Source organism: Thunnus thynnus, chromosome 10 (assembly GCF_963924715.1).
Source record: "Thunnus thynnus chromosome 10, fThuThy2.1, whole genome shotgun sequence".
Taxonomy (NCBI): Eukaryota; Metazoa; Chordata; class Actinopteri; order Scombriformes; family Scombridae; genus Thunnus; species Thunnus thynnus.
In genome coordinates this window covers 15222429-15242959 of record NC_089526.1, presented here as the reverse complement: position 1 = coordinate 15242959, position 20531 = coordinate 15222429, and the positions used below count along the sequence as shown (strand labels likewise).

Genomic DNA, 20531 nt, shown 5'->3' with positions numbered 1-20531 from the left:
CTCTCTTAGGCTATTTGTGTGAGTTACAGTGAATTGAAAATGAGTATTGTCTCTTCCTGCCATCATTGAAGCATATCATTATTGGTAGCCTTTATAAAATTTGGAGATAAGGCTTTCATTCCTCCTCATAGTCCTGAGCTTATCTCTGTGACTGTTCTTTGGCTATTATGAGCTGTGCCGGGAAATGTGGAGATGACGAGTATTTGGACTACACCCTTTTGTCCACTGAGATGACCCAGATGCCCACATCTGCATACTGTCCTTATGTAAACTAATTATCTCTGTTCCTCATGTCTTGACTATGTGACGTCCTCGTCTTTTCTTCTGCAGGTTCCCTCCTTTAGAGTATCCTTTCCAGCTCTATAATGTGCCTTGAATCCTCCTCCTGCAGTTTATCAAATTATTTTTCTGCCTCTAATAACCATAGAGCATGTTAGCTACTGTAAGTATATTTGTGGCTGGCTTAATGACAATTTATCCTTCAAACACATTTAAAGCACTTGGAGAGTTGAATGTACTTCTAAATGCGGCCTCCTTTTTAAAAAGTCCTGCAGAAAGAGCAGCAGCTCTCAGTGGAGTCGTAATATTGTGCAGCACTCAAATAGCCAACTACTATTTGTTACAAGTAAAGATCCTGCTGTACAAAGATATCAATGGTAAAAGCTCATTATTCATTCATTAAAGTATAAGCAGCAATTTAACTACGTAGCTTGTAGAAGCTGATGCTATTTTTAACTGTTGGTTGGTTATTAATCTATGAAATGGCATCATATTTTGTAAACTGAGTCTTAATCTGAATCTGCAATGTAGCGGTATAGCTGTTAAATAATAGCTTTTGACATGTAATTGAGTAGATTTTTGTAACATAATATTAACTAAAAGTACCTCAAAATTCTAGGTTACCTGTGTAGTACTTGAGTAGGCCTAAATCTATTTAGTAACTTTTCACCACTGGATGTCATTTTTAAAACACCTTGATGCCATTCACCACTCAGCTCTTAGTTCATAAGTGATGACAAAATACTAATGGTGCATTTTAGAGGAAACGTGCCTCTTACTACCATCATATATCAGCTCTCTTAATTATTCCCGAGGTATAAAACACTTGAGCTTTACTTCAGGTTCGTTCCTCACTAACTTCTCACCATTGTATTAAAAGGGTTTGGAAATTTAAATAAAGGTTCATCATCGCTCTCTCCATCACGCGCTCCCTCGCTGAGAGAGGATGACGCGCAACCTGTACCTGCGAGGGATGCGTGCGTCTTGCGCCGGCCGGGCATGCGGCCTTGGGGGACTGATGGTGGGGATGCGGATGCCATGGCAACAGGCCGATTAGATCCAGACCTTTAAATGCACATTTATTTATTTAATATTTCAATTGCATGCGCTGCGCGCCTCTGTGGATGTGCCTGCTCGACCTCTGAGTGTTGAGTCAGAGTGAGAAGTGGATTTCAGCTTTAGGCGAGTCTGCGTCGGCTCTGAGCAGTCTGCGGAGGAGCAGCCGCCTTAAACGCTCAACAAGTTGTTTCATTTTTTAAGGCGGCGTGTGCACGTTTTGTCTCGGAGCAGCTTACTCCATTTCAATGAGCCTAATGTATGTGCCCACGGTGCCGTAAGAGGGAGAAGGACAGCGCCGTATCTCTGTAGTCTGTGGACACAGTGTCATTGAAAGTCGGCAGAAGTGGGAATACATGGCTGCTGATGAGAGAGCACACGATTTTGGGCGTCAGACTCTGAACACCTGACCAAGTTAATTCCGGCATCAGTTTTACAAAACATCCCTATTGTAGAGCCGGTAGTATCAGCTCTGGCTGCGTGAGCGCTTCGGTCACGGGCAGGCAACATTTCGGCGCGCCTTCCATCATGATGAGTATGTTTTTTCCGCTCGGATACTGAAAATGACAACATGCCGCGGATTCCGTGAAATCATGGGCTAGATTTGGGTAGGACTTGTTTCCACCGTCTTGTGTGTCCCTGTCGGTCTGTTTTTTTTCTGTGTGCGTGTTTCTGGTTGCTGGCATTGTGCGTGTCACAATGAATCAGTGCGCCTCGAAGTGTGAGCGCCCGTGTGCGCCTATTATATGCGTCCCTTATGTCCATTAACAACCCATCCCTCCCTCCTGACAGCGGATCAAGTGTCCTTGTCATTCATCCGCTGATGATTAGCTTACCTCTCAAATCATTCCTTACATAATGATATATGTTGAAAATAGCAAAACTGGGTGATCAGCCTGGACATAGGCACACAGACAGGGCACCAACGGCCAATGAGCGGCGAGATCCGTCATCTACAAAAGACCGGGAATCCGGTGCCAATATGACCGGCGTCGGAGCGTTGAGGGCGGCTGTGGAGAGGAGAGGGAGGGCCTCGGGCGGAGAGCGACGTTTCAAGGACGAGGAAGGAGGAATTGTACAGAAACATCTGTAAGGACAAACGAGACACGTTAAGAAAAGAGAAAAAGTGAAGCTGCTGGCGTCACACTGGCAGGCTGAAGGATTTCATGTCTGAATGGGGCTTTTTTCCAAGGGCACTGAGGTAAGGATGGCCACATCGGCGGAGAGAGGGCGGAGGTGTGAGCTGTTGGCTCCAAGAGAATGACTAGACACAGAGAGACCACTTTTCTTTAGCTTCTTGAATTTAACATTCAAATTGACATTGACTTTCTCACCTATGTAATCTGGACAGGTCGACTACACTATACAGTAGTTTTCAGGTAGTTATAGGTTATATTCACCCTCCCCTGACCCTCCTCCTCCTCCTCCTCCCTGAGGTGGGATGGATGGGGTGGCTGGAGGTGTGGGTACCCCCGGTAGTACCGGGGGCTCTGGGGGTGACAGCCTCCCCAGGCGTAATGGGGGGGACTCGAAGCGGCGCAGTAAGGGCAGCCTGCCCTCCCCGGGCTACAGGCTGTCCCAGGCCTCACTAGAAGGAGAAAGGGGCTCCTTCGGGGCAGACAGCACTTCTTCAGGTGGTCGCGGCCGTCGCCTCTCCATCATGAGCTCCTCCACTAGGGATGGCCTTCCCTTTCGCTCAGCAGGCACGCCAACTACCCCGGTGCCCCTGCCGCCTCCGCCCTCCTCCTCCTCAGCCCATCCACCGCCGCGCTCAGTGGGCTTCGCCGCGTCCCGCGCCGCCCTGGCCTCCACCTCCTCCACCGGGACTGGAGTGATGGTGGTGGCCACTGGCCCAGAGACCACCACCACTACGGCCTGCAACACAACTGCAGGGACCCCCGAGCTGGTGGGCCAGTCTGGACTGGGTGGGTTTGGCATTGGGCTGGACGGGGAGGACTACAGCACCTCCAACCAGAGCACCTTCATCCAGAGACAGTTTGGAGCCATGCTTCAGCCAGGGGTCAACAAGTTCAGCCTGCGCATGTTCGGATCCCACAAAGCTGTTGCACTGGAGCAGGAAAGACTGAAATCAGCAGGGGCGTGGATCATACACCCCTACAGTGACTTCAGGTACACACACACACACACATGCACACACACACACACACACACACACACACACACACACACACATGCACACACACACACACACACACACACACACACACAGCGTGCAGCATAATGTGCTTTTGGTGGAAATATGGCTCAGAGTAAGTTGACATTGTGCTTCCTTAATGAGACATTTAAGTGGAGGGAGGAGCAGGAAACAGAAACAGATCATACATTTAGCAGCCTCTTCACTTGTTAACTAGGGAAATGTTGAGGACAACTGGGAGGGGAAAAGGACATGCAGGAGGCTAAATATATTGTACTGGGGACCCAAGTGTTGTGTACAGAAAGGCAATAGGAGACTAAATCTCCAGAGGAAACAGAAGCAGAGGATGTATGAAAGGTTAAAAGGCAGAATGAGAAAGCGGAGTGGATGAAGAGTCCTGGGAGCAGAGGGAGAGGTGTTTATGTAAAGGGCAGTGTGTAGGTAACCAGTCCTCCAGTTCAGACACCACACAGTAATGGCAGGTCCCCAGTTGTAAGATAGTAAGAGAAAAATTACTCCTTATAGATCCTAATCATAGCCTGTTGGTTCCAGAAGAAAATAGCATCAAAGTTCGAGGGCGACAGACATGAGCAGATGCAAATTAGGAGGACAAATTTAGCCAAGAGGTGTTTGGCTGATCAGGGAGCCAGAGATGCCTTCCATGTCAATTAGGCAAAATGTTAAGCATATTTGCATGTGAACAGTGGATGAACCCAGCACAGCACTCCCTGCTGGTGACTTCATGTGAGGATTTAGATTTTTCTGCTACCTGAGATGAACACTGAACATTTAGCATGGGAATCAATAAGGCCTGAGGTGAAAATGACTATCAATGGTATTAGTCTTTGGTTTCCTTGAGTGAAGGAGTGAAGACGAACCTGGTGGTGAATTCTCATAAAAAAATGTTTCTCTAGTTTCCATTTTCTTGAATGGAGGCGAGTGTGTGAGGGCAGTTTTCTGAATGTCTGCCAGCATCTCTCAAACACACAATTGCACAATTGCATACGCCCACATGCACACTTTTATATGTATTTACTAACATGCTAGGCGTACCCAGACATGGTAGTGTGTGATTCTTTAAGAGACTTTGCATAAATTTACTCATAAAAATGTACAGGTGGACAGCAGAGGGAGACAGCATCTCCAGGCTGACTGCAGCAACAATTGATGACTTGATCCCCAAGACTCCTGGCCCACTTTTGTCTCAACAGCCACACACACACACACACACACACACACACACACACACACACACATACACACACACTGAGTCTTTTTGTATTGTCTGTCAATTTGATGATAACTCACAAGTGCCTCTTATGAGTCTGCTCACAGGTGACATGGTGAATGAGGTCAGTGAGGAATGGAGGGAAGGATGGATGAATGAATCTCAGTCCCTCCTGCGCTTATTGATATTCATTGCAAGTTATCCAAAGATTTTAGAAGCCCCATCTATCCCATTGGAGAGTTACAATTGAATTTTGATCAATTATGGATGAACACTCTGAATTATGCACGTTGAGTATGCATTATGCATAATTCAGTCATCTAACTTTTCATTTAAGTACCTGTAGTCTGGAGCGCCGTCTGTAGAGGAACTTTGTGCGGCCGGAGCAAGAGAAGAAAAGGCAGATTACTTCTAAAACCCTTTTATGTGTTTTTGTCCCGGTATTGACCTTCAACACAAGAGCGTGTGTCTGTGTGTGTGTGTGTGTGTGTGTGTGTGGGTCTGTTATCATTGAGTCTGCTGATAAGCTCACACGCCCTTCACCTCATTAAGAAAAGATGTGCCGCTGCTGCACCTATAAGAATACATAACGAGAAGAAGAAGAGGTGAAGAGACAGTACGCACTGGCACATCGGGAGGCATACAAATATGATAAAAACACAGAAAGACAGTTTGACTGTCAACAAAGATGAGTCGTGTTGAAACAGGGTTGGTGGCATTGCACATAGAGTATAGTAACAGAGAATTATTATATAATAGCCGGTTGCTGTTGTGCTTGTTGTGTGGCAGGATGATGGGTGGAAACTTGCTCAGAACTGACATCTGGCCAACTGCGAACAGGGAACCAATCACAGGCCGCACAGGAGACACTTGGCCTCAATTACAGTAGAATTAGTGTTTGGTTTGACAACAGCTGAGCAGGTAGATGCAGGTCACTTCTCTTCCAGCACCTGTTCATGTTCAAGATGGAATACTGATGAGGTCGAGGAGAACAGCTTTGATTGCATTTGCAATTCCTATGTGTGTGTTTGTGTGCACTTGACTAAACACACGCGCGCGTGCATGTAGCCACGTATACGTCACTCCACCGTTAAGAGATCAGAAGTCACACCTTGTCAGATTTTTAGCCTCACATCATTTTTAGTTTGGATCTGACATCTTCGTGTCTGTGTGGTCGTTCTCACTTGTTTGGTGTTACTCTGGGCTCATGTCAGCTGCCACATCACACTGAGAACAGCAAAATCCAGTAAACAGAGGCTGATTAATGTGCAGTGACATGTAAAGTGTCATCTATTACGTTACGCAACAAACTAAAACATTATTGAAGAGAGATTAACATTTAAATCGGTGCAAGTTGTCTGATTAGACAGAGGGGAACATTGCCACAATGCAATCAATATGATAATGATGCTGGTGTGTGTGTGTATTTGTGTTTAGAGATACAGAGAAAGCTATCATACACAACCATAATATTAACAAAGGATAAATGGGAGTCATTGCCTGGAGGATATAGTGCATTAAATATCCAAAAGAAACGTTGTCAGGTCACGCCTTTCATCAGAATATAACGTACCACCTCAAAGTAAGATTTTGGGTTTTCTTATATATAAAATATCACTGGTAGACATAAACATACAGTGTTTTATGAAGTGATTTATAGAATTGTTCCCTATAATCAAAGTTAACGAAGTGCATCCTCAAGGTCAGGAATAAATCCTCATCTCCGTCACAACAGCTACAGAATCGCCGCGTCTGTGTTGCTGTAAGTAATCCCTGTATTTATTGCCAGTGATTATAAAGTGATACGTCTGTCAGTATAAGTGACAAAGTCAGGGAGAAGTGTGTATGTGTGTGTGTGTGTGTGTGTGGTGTGGGGCAAAGTGATGACTCATACTTAATCTTCATCAGTCTAGTAGCAGCGTCACATCATGAGGTTGTGTTACTAAATTAGAGCTCAATAGCAATCGACTACAGAGCTTGAGTTTACTTTCTGACAGAAAGAGAGACAGTGGAGGGAGAGAGAGGATGCAAGAGGAAGCAAGTCATCGCTATGGGTTAAGGTGATTGATAAAGAGATCAGGAGGAAAGAGACAGAGACATGACAGAAGTCTTCTCCAAATGATTGGATCGCCCCTTCTGTCATACTTTAATCACTTTCACCATACCAACGACATGACTGTTTCCCTGAATTTTCATGAGAGGGCTAAGTAATCCAGTAATACCCTCCAGCATGAAATACAGATTGATGAGGCTCCCCAAGGTGACTGATCATTTGTCTCCCTCTGTCCCTGCATGTCCGTCTGTCTCTCTTTTTCAATTAAATTCTGTTCACTTCTGGCCGGCTTGTATGAAAGATAACAGGTATACTTTATGTCGCCAAGGTGTTTGCAAAGGATGAAACTGTCTTGAGGGAAACATTCATATGCATCACTCTCGGATGACTTGGAAAAAAGCAAGGGAGGAATTTGCACTTCTTACTGTCTCGGATGATCCCCAAGTTTTTACACTCACCCTCTGACTCAGGGGAATGTAAAAATGGGGAAATTATATGCAGGAAAAATTTAAACCAAGAATATATATGAAGGAAGAACTGAAAGACAGGATGGTACAGGCAGAAGTAGAGAAAGACTAGAGGAGGCAGTCTCTATATTCACATATTGTTCTCTCAAAATCAAGTAAACAAGCTCTATTTCTGTAGGTTGCCAAAGCTAAAGTAAGTATTGAATACAACAGCAGGTGTTTTTCACATTTTGACATTTAGCAGAAAAAGCACAGGTGCTACTAATAACATTAACGATGGCTCAGTTCTGGCTGTGACACTAGTTGTGTCCCAAGTGCCTACTACATACTATTTCTATGCAGTGTATACTAATCAGCATAGTATACTGTTTAAGCAGTTAGAATACCAAAAAATCAACATATGTAACCATGTTATACTAACAGGAGGTGATGCATCAATTTGCAACTGCAACTTTGGAGTGTTACTGCCAATTAAACTTCACAAATAAACATACGGCTACAGCATGTCATTTTGTTCAGCTTCTCCATTTCCTTCGTGCATTGCATTGTGGGAGAATAGTATGCATCAACAGCACACTGCTGCACACTCAAAAATCTGAGATATTTTGTGTGCATACTGTCTGATTTGAATATATTTCATTTTGTCACTTTTTTCAGTGTGAACACACTACAAACTAAAAACTTGCTTAAACTGACCTTTTCACTGCAGAAATTTTGACTTGACATAGCAGGAAAAGCACAGGCGATGCTTATGACATTAACGATGGCTTTGTACCATTAAGTGTCCCAGTAAGTCATTCCAGTAAACCAGTGATTCCAGTTATTGACATTTGACATGCATGAAAAACACAGATGTAATTAATAAATGGAATAACTGGTACCAAGCCATTGTTAACTTTATTAGTATCACCTGTGTTTTTCCTGCAGTGACACGTCAAAATGTCTACCGTGAAAAAGTAGTTCTAGTAGTAACTTTATTATTCACACCTGTAGTTTTCCGTCTATGTCAAATACATGTACGTCTTATGTGAAAAAGGCCTGTGAGCAAATATGTACATTTAAGAACATAAGAATTATAGGAAAATTAAAGTAAACAGTCTCAGACTTTCAGTATGGCGCTACAGACATATTCACACTAACAGAGATACAGTCGAACACAGTTGAATAAGTTTTTCTCTGTCTAGATTCTACTGGGACCTGTTGATGTTAATGTTGATGATGGGGAACTTAATCATCCTGCCAGTCGGCATCACGTTCTTTAGAGACGAGAACACTCCCTCGTGGATCATTTTCAACGTGGTCTCGGACACTCTCTTCATGGTCGACTTGGTTCTCAACTTCCGGACCGGCATCATCAAGGAAGACAACACTGAGATATTGCTAGACCCCAGGTCAGTAGAAACAACTGTATTACTCGTATGTCTGAAAGGTGCTGGGATTGTTTATGTGTGTGTGTGTGTCTGTGTGCGGTCTAGAATATCAATACAGCAGCTCTGTTGCCATAAATTTAAATGTGCTCTTCTGGCCATCTGCTGGGTTTGTACCCAACCAAATCCATGTGTGAGATATGAAAAGGTGATGTGCAGCCAGTGGCAGAGCTTAGTTCACGTTCCAACACCGTTCCTGCTGAATATTGATGAGAAGTGTTTTATGCCAGGCAAATGTTGGAAACACATCCACAAAGCTACTTTGCCAAATGAGGACTGTCACTGGTCCTTTATCCTCCTCTCACTCAGGGCGATCCGCCAGAACTACCTGAAGAGCTGGTTCCTTGTGGACTTTGTGTCGTCCATCCCGGTGGACTACATCTTCCTGATGGTGGACAGTCTGGACTCTGAGGTCTACAGGACAGCCAGAGCGCTGCGCATCGTCCGCTTTACTAAAATCCTGAGCCTGCTGCGCCTGCTCCGCCTCTCCAGACTCATCCGTTACATCCACCAGTGGGAGGAGGTGAGAAACAGAGACCAGGAAAACAGAGAGCAGAGTCAAAGAGAAAGAGATGTTTGTGTAAAAGAGGTAGCTCAGAACCCATTTAATATTTAAGGTGTGACTCATCACAAGCTCCTTTCTTATGAAATAGCATTTTTAGGGTAGAATAACTACCATATTTTGAATTTTTTACTTTCCAAAATGGATTTTGAACAACTTTGAAATGAAACCCTGTGCAGTTTACTCCTCTTCCTTCCATGTGTTTCCCCTCCTCTTTCCCTCTGCTACTCCTCAGATCTTCCACATGACCTATGACCTTGCCAGTGCCATGGTGAGGATTGTGAATCTGATTGGTATGATGCTGCTGCTTTGCCACTGGGACGGCTGTCTCCAGTTCCTCGTCCCCATGCTGCAGGACTTCCCTCCAGACTGTTGGGTTTCTAAAAACCTGATGGTGGTGAGTCTCTAACAAGCAGCCTGCATATATGCATGCGTGTTCATGTGTTTGACTGTATTATTCTTAATATGTTTCTGTGAATGAGTTTATTGTATGATAAACAAAAAAAGACACAATGTTCAGTTTGGATTAAATTAAAACACACAAAGTGATATCTCAGCATGTTTGAACAGTGTGCACAATATTTATTTCAGATTCTGAAAGGCCTGGTTTGCGGTTATCTGTGTGTGTGCAGAATGAGGATGTTTATCAGATTTGACATTGTTTGGTCCTTATCTGCTTTAATTGGCTCATGCAGCAACATGTCCAGTTGGAATAAAATTGACTGTCATTATCACCAAAAAAAAAAAAAGATTCTCCAATTAAAAACCTCAACAGAGATGAGGTGGAAGTGTCAACGCATGCAAACAGTCGAAGGCCTAGGGATCTGCTGGAGATTTTGTCACGTGTGTGCAGTCACACGGACATACACGCCGATGGCTGCACACAGATACACGGCTGTATGAATAGCTGACTCATGTCTCAGTGGTTGCCTGGGTGACTGTTGCTAAGCAGGCTGATGCTGGGATTTTCCCTTGAGAAAGTCCCCTCATCCATTGGACCATTAACATCTTAGTAATTGGTCTCACACACAACCTAAAACAGAAGGCGCACACAAATAGAGGCTGTTACTATCTTATTTATTAATAATGTATGGTGGCTTCCCTTTTAATGTCTGTGTGGTTATATTGTACATATTTATTATGAAATAATCACAGAACTAATCTGTTTTGAAGCAGCAGAGTCGGTTTTGGCAATTAAATTGATCTGCTCATGTCAGCTGAAGTGGTGTGGCAAACAATCTCTGAGAGGAAAAAGCTCCTATATGTAAGAACAATTCAATATTGGAGCACCTTGTTAATTAACACTTGAAACTTCTTTTACTTCCCTGTCACCCTCTTTCTCCTCTTCTGTCTGTCTCTCCCACTCACAGAATGACACATGGGGCGTGCAGTACTCCTATGCTCTCTTCAAAGCCATGAGCCACATGTTGTGTATTGGGTACGGTGCCCAGGCTCCAGAAGGCATGACTGATGTGTGGCTCACCATGCTCAGTATGATCGTAGGCGCCACCTGCTACGCCATGTTCATCGGCCATGCCACCGCTCTCATCCAGTCACTGGACTCCTCGCGACGGCAGTACCAGGAAAAAGTGAAACATGACTCTCCTTCTGTCCATCGATTTCTCCCTCTGTACTCTTTATGGCTTAGTCTTTAGTCATTCAACTTGACTCATTCAATCGATTTCTGACGAAGGCTGCTGCTAATGATTATTTTCATTATTCATTTAATCTGTGGATTATTTCTTCAATTAACTGATCAGTTGTTTAGTCTATAAAACGTCATAAATAGTAAAAAATGTTCTTCACAGTTTCCCAGAGCTTAAGGTGACATCTTTAAATTGCTTGTTTTGTCCAGCCAACAGTCCAAAATGTTAAGATGAAGAGCTGAAATAGTTAGTTGATTAATCAATTTGTCAATCATCAGAAAATGAATGGTCAACTATTTTTATAATCAAAAAATTGCTGAAGTCTGTCTTCATAGAAAAAGCCAAACATTCCCCCATTCCAGTTTCTCAGTTGTGATGATTGGATGTTTTTCTGTCTCTTATGTGATCATAAATTGAATACCTTTGGGTTTTTGTTTGATTATATTATAATTATCACAATAGTTGTGAATACATTTTCTTGTCAGTCAATTAATCAACTAAATGTTTCAGCACACTTTTAGATCAAAGCCAAAGCATTTATGTTCTTTTCCTTTTAAAGTGTGTTGTGTTTCTTTGCAGATCCGTCACCTGTGCATGTATGTGTTTGTGTGTTATTGCAGTACAAGCAGGTGGAGCAGTACATGTCGTTCCACAAGCTTCCTGCAGACGTCCGGCAAAAGATCCATGAGTACTATGAACACCGCTTCCAGGGGAAAATGTTTGATGAGGAGAACATACTGGGAGAACTCAGCGAACCCCTTAAAGAGGTAATAAATTCACAAACACCAACACATTTACACATGCAAACCACACCTGATGTGTTCTGTCCCTGCAGCAAATCTCTTCCCTTCTCTCTTTATGGCTTCTTGTTCTGCGTCTAGGAGATAGTCAGCTTTAACTGCCGTAGCCTGGTGGCTAACATGCCACTGTTCGCCAACGCTGACCCCAACTTTGTGACCGCCGTGCTGACCAAGCTTCGCTTTGAAGTGTTTCAGCCTTCAGACTTTATCATCCGTGAGGGCACAGTTGGACGGAAGATGTACTTCATCCAACATGGACGAGTCAGTGTGCTGACCCGTGGCAACAAGGAAACCAAGCTGAGTGATGGGTCTTACTTTGGAGGTGAGAATATCTAGAGTGGTTTATGAAGTTGAAGTTGTCTAGAAATGACTTGGGAAGAGGGTACTTAGCTGAGAGGTTTAAGATGAAGGCTGATGGCAATTCGTGTGTGTGTACAAGGATATACTGTAGGGTTAATTTATCTCACTGCCTTTCTTACTGTTCTTTACCAATTCTCTTTTTTCTCTTTTCATTGTCTCTCCTACTACACCCAGAGATCTGTTTATTGACTCGTGGACGGAGGACAGCCAGTGTCCGTGCGGATACATATTGTCGTCTGTACTCTCTCAGTGTGGACAGCTTTAATGAGGTGTTGGAGGAACACCCGATGATGCGGCGTGCCTTCGAAACTGTCGCTGTTGACCGATTGGACCGTATTGGTAATGTGTGGATTTCTGATTTGCAAAGGCATTTCTCTCACTGTCTTATTTGGGCAGTGGCTTGATTGTCCATTAATTCTACAATCACCTTGCCAAATATTTGCAATTCTCCAACCAAATCTGCTAATTTTCTAAGGCACTTTGTCAGGCATGTCCTCAGCTGAAAGGAAAGAGCTCATTTTTGAAAACAGGGAAATAAAAGCTGAAATAAAAGATGCGCAATTTTCTCAGCAAAGAAAAAGCTTGAGGGTAAAGCCCCATCTGTCTGCTGTGTATTCAGCAGACATCATTGGCTTCTACAAAGTAATCCTTGAGGATTTTTTTTGTCATAGTTTCCCTTCTCTTTCCTCTCTACAGGCAGGAAGAACTCTGTGCTCCTGCGGAAGTCATCCCAGGGCGGTTCACTGGGTGGCAGTATGGGTCGTGGTGGAGGTCGGGGTGGAGGAGGACCAGGGGCAGGGGGTAGCCTGGCAGCAGGTAGTCTGGGCTCCTGTGACAGCATGCTGGTGCAGCAGATTGTCAAACACGACAGCATGCCAGCCATGCAGGATGCCATTGCGGCAGCTGCAGCGGGAAGAAGCGGAGTCATGGGAGGAAGCGGCACAGTGTCTCCTAGGCCGCGCCCTGTCATCTGGGCACCGCTGGTTCATGCCCCCCTGCAGACTGCAGCTGCCACCAGTAATGTAGCCATCGCCCTCATGCACCAGCAACAGCAACAACAGCAGCAGCTCCAGCAGTTGCAGCAGCATGCACTCGGAGGCGCTTTCTTCCTGCCCTCCCCTCTTGTCTCTCCTTCACCCTCCTCCTCTTTCCCTCTATCGCCTCCTCGTGCTCCTGTGTTACAGCCCCTTCGCCCCTCTGTGAGCTCCCTCATCGGGATGATGGCAATGGGAGGGATGGGTGGCTTGTCCCCAAGAGGAGGATTTCCTGCCTCCCCCTCAGCCATGGGCCCACCTGGTGGGGTGACATCACCACCAATTGCCAAAACTCCACCCACTGCAGCCTCATCTATTCCAACTCCTGCCCAACAAGGAAGAACTGTTCATTACAGCCTCCGCCTCCAGGCTGATCATCCTGCAGTGATTGGTGGATCTCTTGGAACCCCAACAAGTGGTGGGTCACCAACTCCACCCCTCCACAAGGTACCTACCACCAACCCACCTGCTGTTTCTGCTGCCTTGTCAGATGGCAACACTTCTGCAACAAGCCAGCAGGGAGCAAAAGAAGCTCTGTTACGTCATGGAGGAAACAGCTCTCAGGGTCTGCCAGCGTTAGGCAGACTCACCCAGGAGGCCAGGCTGCTGTCCGCCTCGCAGCCCACTCTGCCTCACCGCTCCTGGATGGGAGTGCAGCCTCATCCGCCCCTCCACCGGAAGGCCTCCGGTGGTAATTTGCTGGCGGCTCCCTTCCTAGCAGGGCAGTTAGCCAGAGGAAGCAGTGCTGGTATGCTGACCTCTAACGCTCCGGTGCAGCTGCTAACAAATATACCATTTAATACGCAAACACAAGCACAAGCCGCAGCTCCTATTCAGCCCACTATAGCGCAGGCAGTCTCTGCAAATACAGCTACGTGCACACAATCTACCCCCCACACTGCCTCTATAGCTACACCGACAGTTGCACACATGCCTTCTGCAGTTTCTTCCTCCTCTCTGAAGCAAACCCCACTCTCCTCTGCCACCCCTTCACCTACGCCCACTCCCTCGTCTCCTACCCCCATACTCTCCCAGACACCTCGCCCCAAACCAGTTCCAATGACCCCCTCTCGCTCTTCCTCACCTCCTCCCTGCTCCACCCCTCCTTCAGCAGGAACAACCTCGCTGTCGCTCTCTTCAACTCCTCGCCCCAAACCAATCGCTGCACCCTCTCCCCGCTCTTCCTCTCCCTCTCCTTCCTCCACACCCCCTCCATCCTCTGTTTCCACCCCTGTTCCGCTACCTCAAACATTCACGCCCAGGTCATCTCTTACCTCCTCCTCTCCCCCTTCTTCCTTGGTCACCTCTTCAACGCCACATCCTCAGAGCCCCAGAGCCAAGGCGTCCATCACACCTCCTTCTGCTTCTCCGTTGTCTGGCCCCAGTCCTGCCCAAACCCCAATTCCCTCTCCAACTGTGGCTCAGGCCACACGCACCCGCACTTCGACCCCCTCCCAAACTCCTACGCAAACCCTCTCACCCGTTATCGCCCAAACCCCAACTCCTATCCACACCCTCACCCCTACACTTTCCCCCCCTCCCATCCCTACTACATCTGTCCCCTCACTGAGTAAATCCCAGACTCCAAGCCCTTTGCAGCCCCCTGTCTTTAGCTCAGGGTCTAGGGTCCCCACTTCGAGCCAGATCCCAAAACAGGTCTCGCCTCTAACCCCAACCCAAACTTCAACTCCTTCCCCAGCACCTGCTAGCACTAGCTGTCCCACCAAAGTAACTTTCTCAGTTCATCCTGTAAAGCAAACCCCTCCCATCCTCACTCCAAGCCCCTCTTCAGGCTCGGGTCATTCCACCAAACCAACTCCAGCGACAACTTTGGCCTCAACAACTCTATGTCCAACTCCCAGCTCCACTAGCTCCTCCTCTCATACCTCCACCACCACCACCACCACCACCACCTCTCCTAGTGTCTCTCCTGCATCTGCTCACCCCCCAAAACAAATGCCAACCACCACAGTTGCCCCTACCCACTCCTCAAAACTCAACGCACCCTCTACCCCTGCCAAGACCTCTCCGGCATCCACCGCTACACCCACCCAGTCAGCACAGGCAGCTGCTGCCTCTGCTAACACCACCTCCCCTAAAGGGGGGAAAAAGGACCCCCAGCTGCCATTAGCCAGAAAAGACTCAGAGGGACTAAGACATAAACTGCCTGCCAACATGTAAAAAAGAAGAAAATGTCGTAAGATGTTGGACTTGTGTTGTGGCCGGTGCTGATTAGCTGAGCCATGGATAAACAGAGTTGTGTCAGAGTTGGCACCAGACATCCAATCTCATGTGGACAAGTACATGTTATTTGCATTCACTCTAGGATGTGATTGTCTTAGAACATCAGGTGTTCATGTGACTCTCAACCATGTCATCGATCGAGGAGAAAGACTCTCTGGGTCAGTCGACTGGCTGGTGCAAGCTAAAAAAAAAAACAAACATCCAAGTGTATACATACATATCTGTGTTAGTGATTGTTGGAGCAAGCAGGGGAGCTGAAGTGGAAATATGATGCAGAATACAGTAAATGAGATGGAAGCAATAGCTAAGAGTGAGAAAAAAATGTGTTAAAAGTCTCCATTTTCTTGACAATGAGAACAGCAATACATGTGAAACATTTCTCATCATGTAACGGGAAATGACCTTGAAGATAATAATAATAAATGTGAGAAAATAATAATCTTTCTGCTGTTGGGACGAAGGTCTATTTTGGTGTCAGTTTCAAATGCAGGCAATAGAGCAGAGACACTCTCTGGTTTCCAGCTCCAACACCCTCTTGTCTCCCATTCTTCACCAAAGTGTAATATTTTCTCATCAGAATAATAATAATAATAATTATAAGGATATAGAGTTTAAAAATCACTGTAAAGTCGATACTCATATGAATTTGAATAATTAGCAGCAGTCCACTGGTAGTTTTGTTGTCCCAGGTGTGTGGTGTTTAGTTTTTGAACAAAGACAAACTTTTAAACTTACATGTTCACTCTGACAACTTCTGTAAATCGTGTTTTTTTTGTGTGTGTGTGTGTGTGTGCGTGTGTGTGACACACAATACTGCTCTGCTGTGCACTGTGGCTCATTTGGTTTTGTTCCAACCGGCTTCGTGTAAATACGTGCCTCTCTGTGGGTCTGTTGTATGCTTCCTCACTCCTCTGCCTCTTTGTCTTTCATCTCTGTCTGTCTTGCCGCCTTTCATCTGGTTTCACAGCTCTGGTTGCTAACTGTTTCTCTGACGCTCACACACTCTGTCCCTTTCTCTCGGTTTCGCCGGTACTTTGCTCTCTGCTTCCATCAGCCTCATGTTGAATTGGCGGTGTCGTCGTTCTGTCGCCCCTCCGACACTGTTTCAGCTCCATGTCCAGTGATGTTTGATGTTTTGTGTGGGTAGCAACAAGCCTGTAACATTTCTGTCTTAACCCCTGATACCATGTTGCCTAGACTATATATTTAAGGACCAAATGTTTTATTTTTTATTTATCACAGCTTTAGCTTTTGAAAAGAAAAAAAAAGGCTAATAATGTCAAAATGATGATTTTGAGTGTGGCATTAAAAATTACGACAATGATTGTGGTTATGATTTGATGATTTGATGATGATGATGATGATGTTCTGGACAACAGTCATGATGATGAGGATGATGATGGTGGTGTATATCTGGGTGTAAGAATAAAGCGGATTTAGATATCATCTTGTTGAGTGTGTGGAGGCATGTGCTCATTTGTGTGCTTGCGTATAAGTTTCTGTCCTGTGTACATGTGCATATTTAAAATGATGTGACAGTAACCACTGGAGTGGCAGGAAGTATGAAAGTAGCAGTATTGATAATGTAGCAAATATTGATTTGTAATTCCTCTCAAACTTGAATGTCGATAACCTGGACATGGACTTGACACACTTAAATTTTAATGTAGTTGCTTTTGTTTTAGTTTGAAACTGTTTCATGTCAGTTGCTGCAAATAAGTTGTTTGTTTTTCTTATAGATTTAAAAATTAAATCCAGAACTAACCATCCCCACGAAACCATTACAACCACTAAACAAGCCTTTAAAGTTAAATGATATAACTGGTTGGTTCACACAAATTTCAAAACTTGTAAAATAAAATAATAGTGGTGAAATAAAATATAGATACTTAGAATGAAATAAAAACTCTCACTTATCTCTTGCCACAGAAACCATTGTCAACAGTTTTCTAGAGAATTTTTTTGGAAGGAAATTTAGGATTTTTTTTCCCCTAGAGAACAGCACCAATAAAAACTTCTGGCAGGTTTGCAGGTTCTGTGGATTGTCCAAAGTAACAGTGACATTGTTTTTGGAAAGACACGCTGCTGATTAATTCTTTCTAAATATATTCTCCAGTGGTGTAAACAGAACCAAAGCCAGGCTTTTAGAAATACTTAAGACATGAGTTTCTACAGGGCAGTCCCAACCGCCCTCAAAATATTTTGACAGAAAAGCAAATGAAAGTCTCTTAATAATTTTAAATATTTGACTCTGTCATATTTTATTTATACAGTTAACTATTGAGTGATACTATCTGTACATTTTATGTCATTTATTCTGCTGTGGAATATGAGGTTTACAGTTTCATACCTTAGCTAGGCCTGCAGTAATATACTGTAAATATACTGTATTTTTATAGCGTTGCTATTGTAATCTACATGAACAGTTTCTTACTGTAAATGTTACAGTAAACAACTTCTTTTTATTCATATAAATAAAACAACTCTCAATTGCACACATATACTGTAAATAACAATGTGTCTTCAGGTCTTAATGGTCCAGTAATGAGATCAGCTCAGTTTTACATTTAAAAACATGTAACCCTTAACATCAAGCACAAATGAAGATGAGACAAGTGACAGCTTCATGAAACTGAACATTTATTCAGAAGCTTTCAAATGTGCCAAGTATATTCAAGTATGTTTGAAAAAAATACTTATTAAGGTTCATGCCCTTTCACAGGGGGTCAATGTAAATCTGTTAATTATAATATCCTGAGCTGCCAGCAAAACTTTGTCATGAGTCTAAAAAGCAACTGATTTACAAACTACTGTTTAAAAGAATATAAAAGCACAAATTAACAGTTTGCAGGATACACAGTTTGTAATGTCTTCACATGTCCTCTGTTATAATTGGCAGTAGGTCGACATCCAGGCTTCAAGGCTCACAGCTCACTGAGCGAGAAAGAAACAAGAATGAAAATCGAGCACAGTGAGAGAAAGAGAAATGAAACAACTGCATGGGAGAGAAATATTTTAAACACAAAACTTCCCCTCATGAAGTGACATCAAGTTCTTCAGAAAAGTTTTGATGAGGATTCACTGTGAGCTTGTTCATCTTCTTAGGAATTACTTTCCCTAGTTGGCCTCTGTTCCTCTTTCAGTTTTAATCACAAAAATAACATGTAACAAATCACATGTTATGTCCACTGTTTTAGTACAACTTGGCAATAAACTAAATATCTTTGCAGCAACCTGCAGCTTAGAAACACACTTGAGTTGAGCTAAGACAACCAATATAATCACTCTGTCTTTTGGGGCTCAGCAGCCAACATATCTTAATCAACTTGGCTACATATCTGAATAGACTTCAATTGTTATGTTCTTTAGATAGAAGGCTATTATTCATTATGAAATGCAAGTGTGATAAACAAGGTGTAGGTGTAAACCAGGCCAGACTAATGTTTGCGTTCACTGATGTGTGGTTCAAGAGAAAACAGCCATCCACATATAGCCTAATCTTTAAACTAGACTTGCAAGCAGCAGTGAAAATACCAGTAATTCAAACTTCCAACTGAAGAACACAACCTGAAAATGCTTTCTTGTGTTTGCTAGGATTATATCAGCTTAATGTTAGCAAAAATTAAACATAGTCGCTAATTGGGTAACCAGATGCACAAATGTATTCCTGAGTAAGATGTTACTGACTTTTTGGTTTGATTCCACAAAGGAGGATAAACAGTGATTATATGATGTTGATGACTGCATGTGGCTTCTGTCCCTCCATTACTTTGGTAGTGAAAATGAAAATATTGTCAAATCTTACAGTAGCCTACTGTTAGTGTCTGTTCTTGGTTTTGGCTCCAAAAAGCATCAAAAATTTAAAGTATTTTGCCGTATTTAGAAAGAACAGCACTGCACTGTTAGAATTTGGCTGAAATTTTACATCAATTTATTACAGTGCATCACATGTAGGTTTTTAATAGTCCACTGTGACCCCCCTGTAAGCTGTCAAAATCCAAGGCTTAATTAATTGATTTGTGGATTAGAAAATGAATTGGCATTTTGATAATCGTCACCTTATGTTCTAGGACAGTGGTTCCCAACCTGAGGTTGGGATCCCAACAAGAGGTCACTGGATTAATCTAAGGGGATTAATCTAATTCTGACACTTTTTTGAAAAAAAACAAACAACTTTCCTCTATTTTTTGCTTTATGTATTGTGAATTATTGTATTTTATCTCCTCAAGCCTCTAAAAGTTATTAAATGGAACAAAATAAGTCCTCTTTTGTTTAACTGGTAGACAACCTGTGACAAAGGGTCCCATGTACAAGTTGCATTATTTTAAGGGGTCACAAGCCAAAAAGGTTGGGAACCACTGCTCTAGGATATTGTGATTTGCCTTTTTTGCATTGTGGTTTTTTTTTGGGGGGGGGGGGGGGGGGGGGGGGTTGCATATTTTACCAACCAAGCCATTCAATAATAGTCAAATTAATCAGTAATGAAAATAATTGTTAGTTGCACACCTAGCTGTGAGCACCACAAATAAAACTTTATTCAGTGGTGGAAGAACTCTTAAAAATACGGTAACACCAAAACTATCTGCACTGCGGTAAGTGGGAAAATATATATTTTTTTGTAATTTCAGTGAACTGATCCTTTAATTTGCACATTTTCATTTTACTTAGCATGGATTAGCTGGATGGATTATCAGACTACTGAGCACCAGTTGACTCGACTTGGAAGTCACCTTGGTGACTTGGATTTGGACTCATGCATGATCTCTGAGGATTTGGGACTCCAGGTTTGGTGACTCAACAACAGCGCTGCAGTCTGCAGTAAAATAACTTCTCGTGTTGTCTGCTATGTGTTGAATGGTAACGAACTGTCTTTCCTCAGCCTCCAAGTCCTAGCTCTGCTACTGCTGCTCCTGGATCCGCAACATTAATCCTGTACCTCTCAGCAGGGGGCAGCCACACTCGTATCCAAGGTTAAGCTCGTGAATGTGGGGACACTTAAATCTCTCCCACTCTTGACTTGAAGTAAAGGAATATCCGCCTTCATGAGGGCGGATTACAGTCTCATTTACACACCTGCTTCACCTTCCCTTCCTCTAACGCTTTACCTTTTCTGCCTGACACACATTTATTTTCCCTCTCCTCTCTCATTAATGTCCAAGGGGTTTTCAACAGCCCTCCAGCCAATGTGGGCGGAGAGAGAGAATTATTTTCACCGCTTGG

The 20531-nt window shown here is 43.9% G+C and overlaps 1 protein-coding gene across 1 annotated transcript; it reads left to right on the top strand.

The window, feature by feature from the left end:
• Positions 1-82: 82 nt before the first annotated feature.
• LOC137191353 (potassium/sodium hyperpolarization-activated cyclic nucleotide-gated channel 2-like) lies at positions 83-16757 on the top strand. Its single transcript, XM_067601373.1, has 9 exons — positions 83-3465; positions 8423-8629; positions 8975-9188; positions 9463-9624; positions 10598-10816; positions 11494-11640; positions 11755-11995; positions 12208-12372; positions 12730-16757. Exons 1-9 carry the CDS (start codon positions 2777-2779, stop codon positions 15246-15248), a joined length of 4563 nt encoding a protein of 1520 aa, XP_067457474.1. The 5' UTR covers positions 83-2776; the 3' UTR covers positions 15249-16757.
• The last annotated feature ends 3774 nt before the right edge of the window (positions 16758-20531 follow it).

Bases quoted from the DNA above. Each gene is read 5' to 3' on its own strand.
- LOC137191353 (XM_067601373.1), top strand. From the start codon at position 2,777: ATGGATGGGGTGGCTGGAGGTGTGGGTACCCCCGGTAGTACCGGGGGC. The intron at 9,189-9,462 runs GTGAGAAACAGA...GCTACTCCTCAG, and splicing joins ACATCCACCAGTGGGAGGAG to ATCTTCCACATGACCTATGA. The intron at 10,817-11,493 runs GTGAAACATGAC...GTGTTATTGCAG, and splicing joins GACGGCAGTACCAGGAAAAA to TACAAGCAGGTGGAGCAGTA.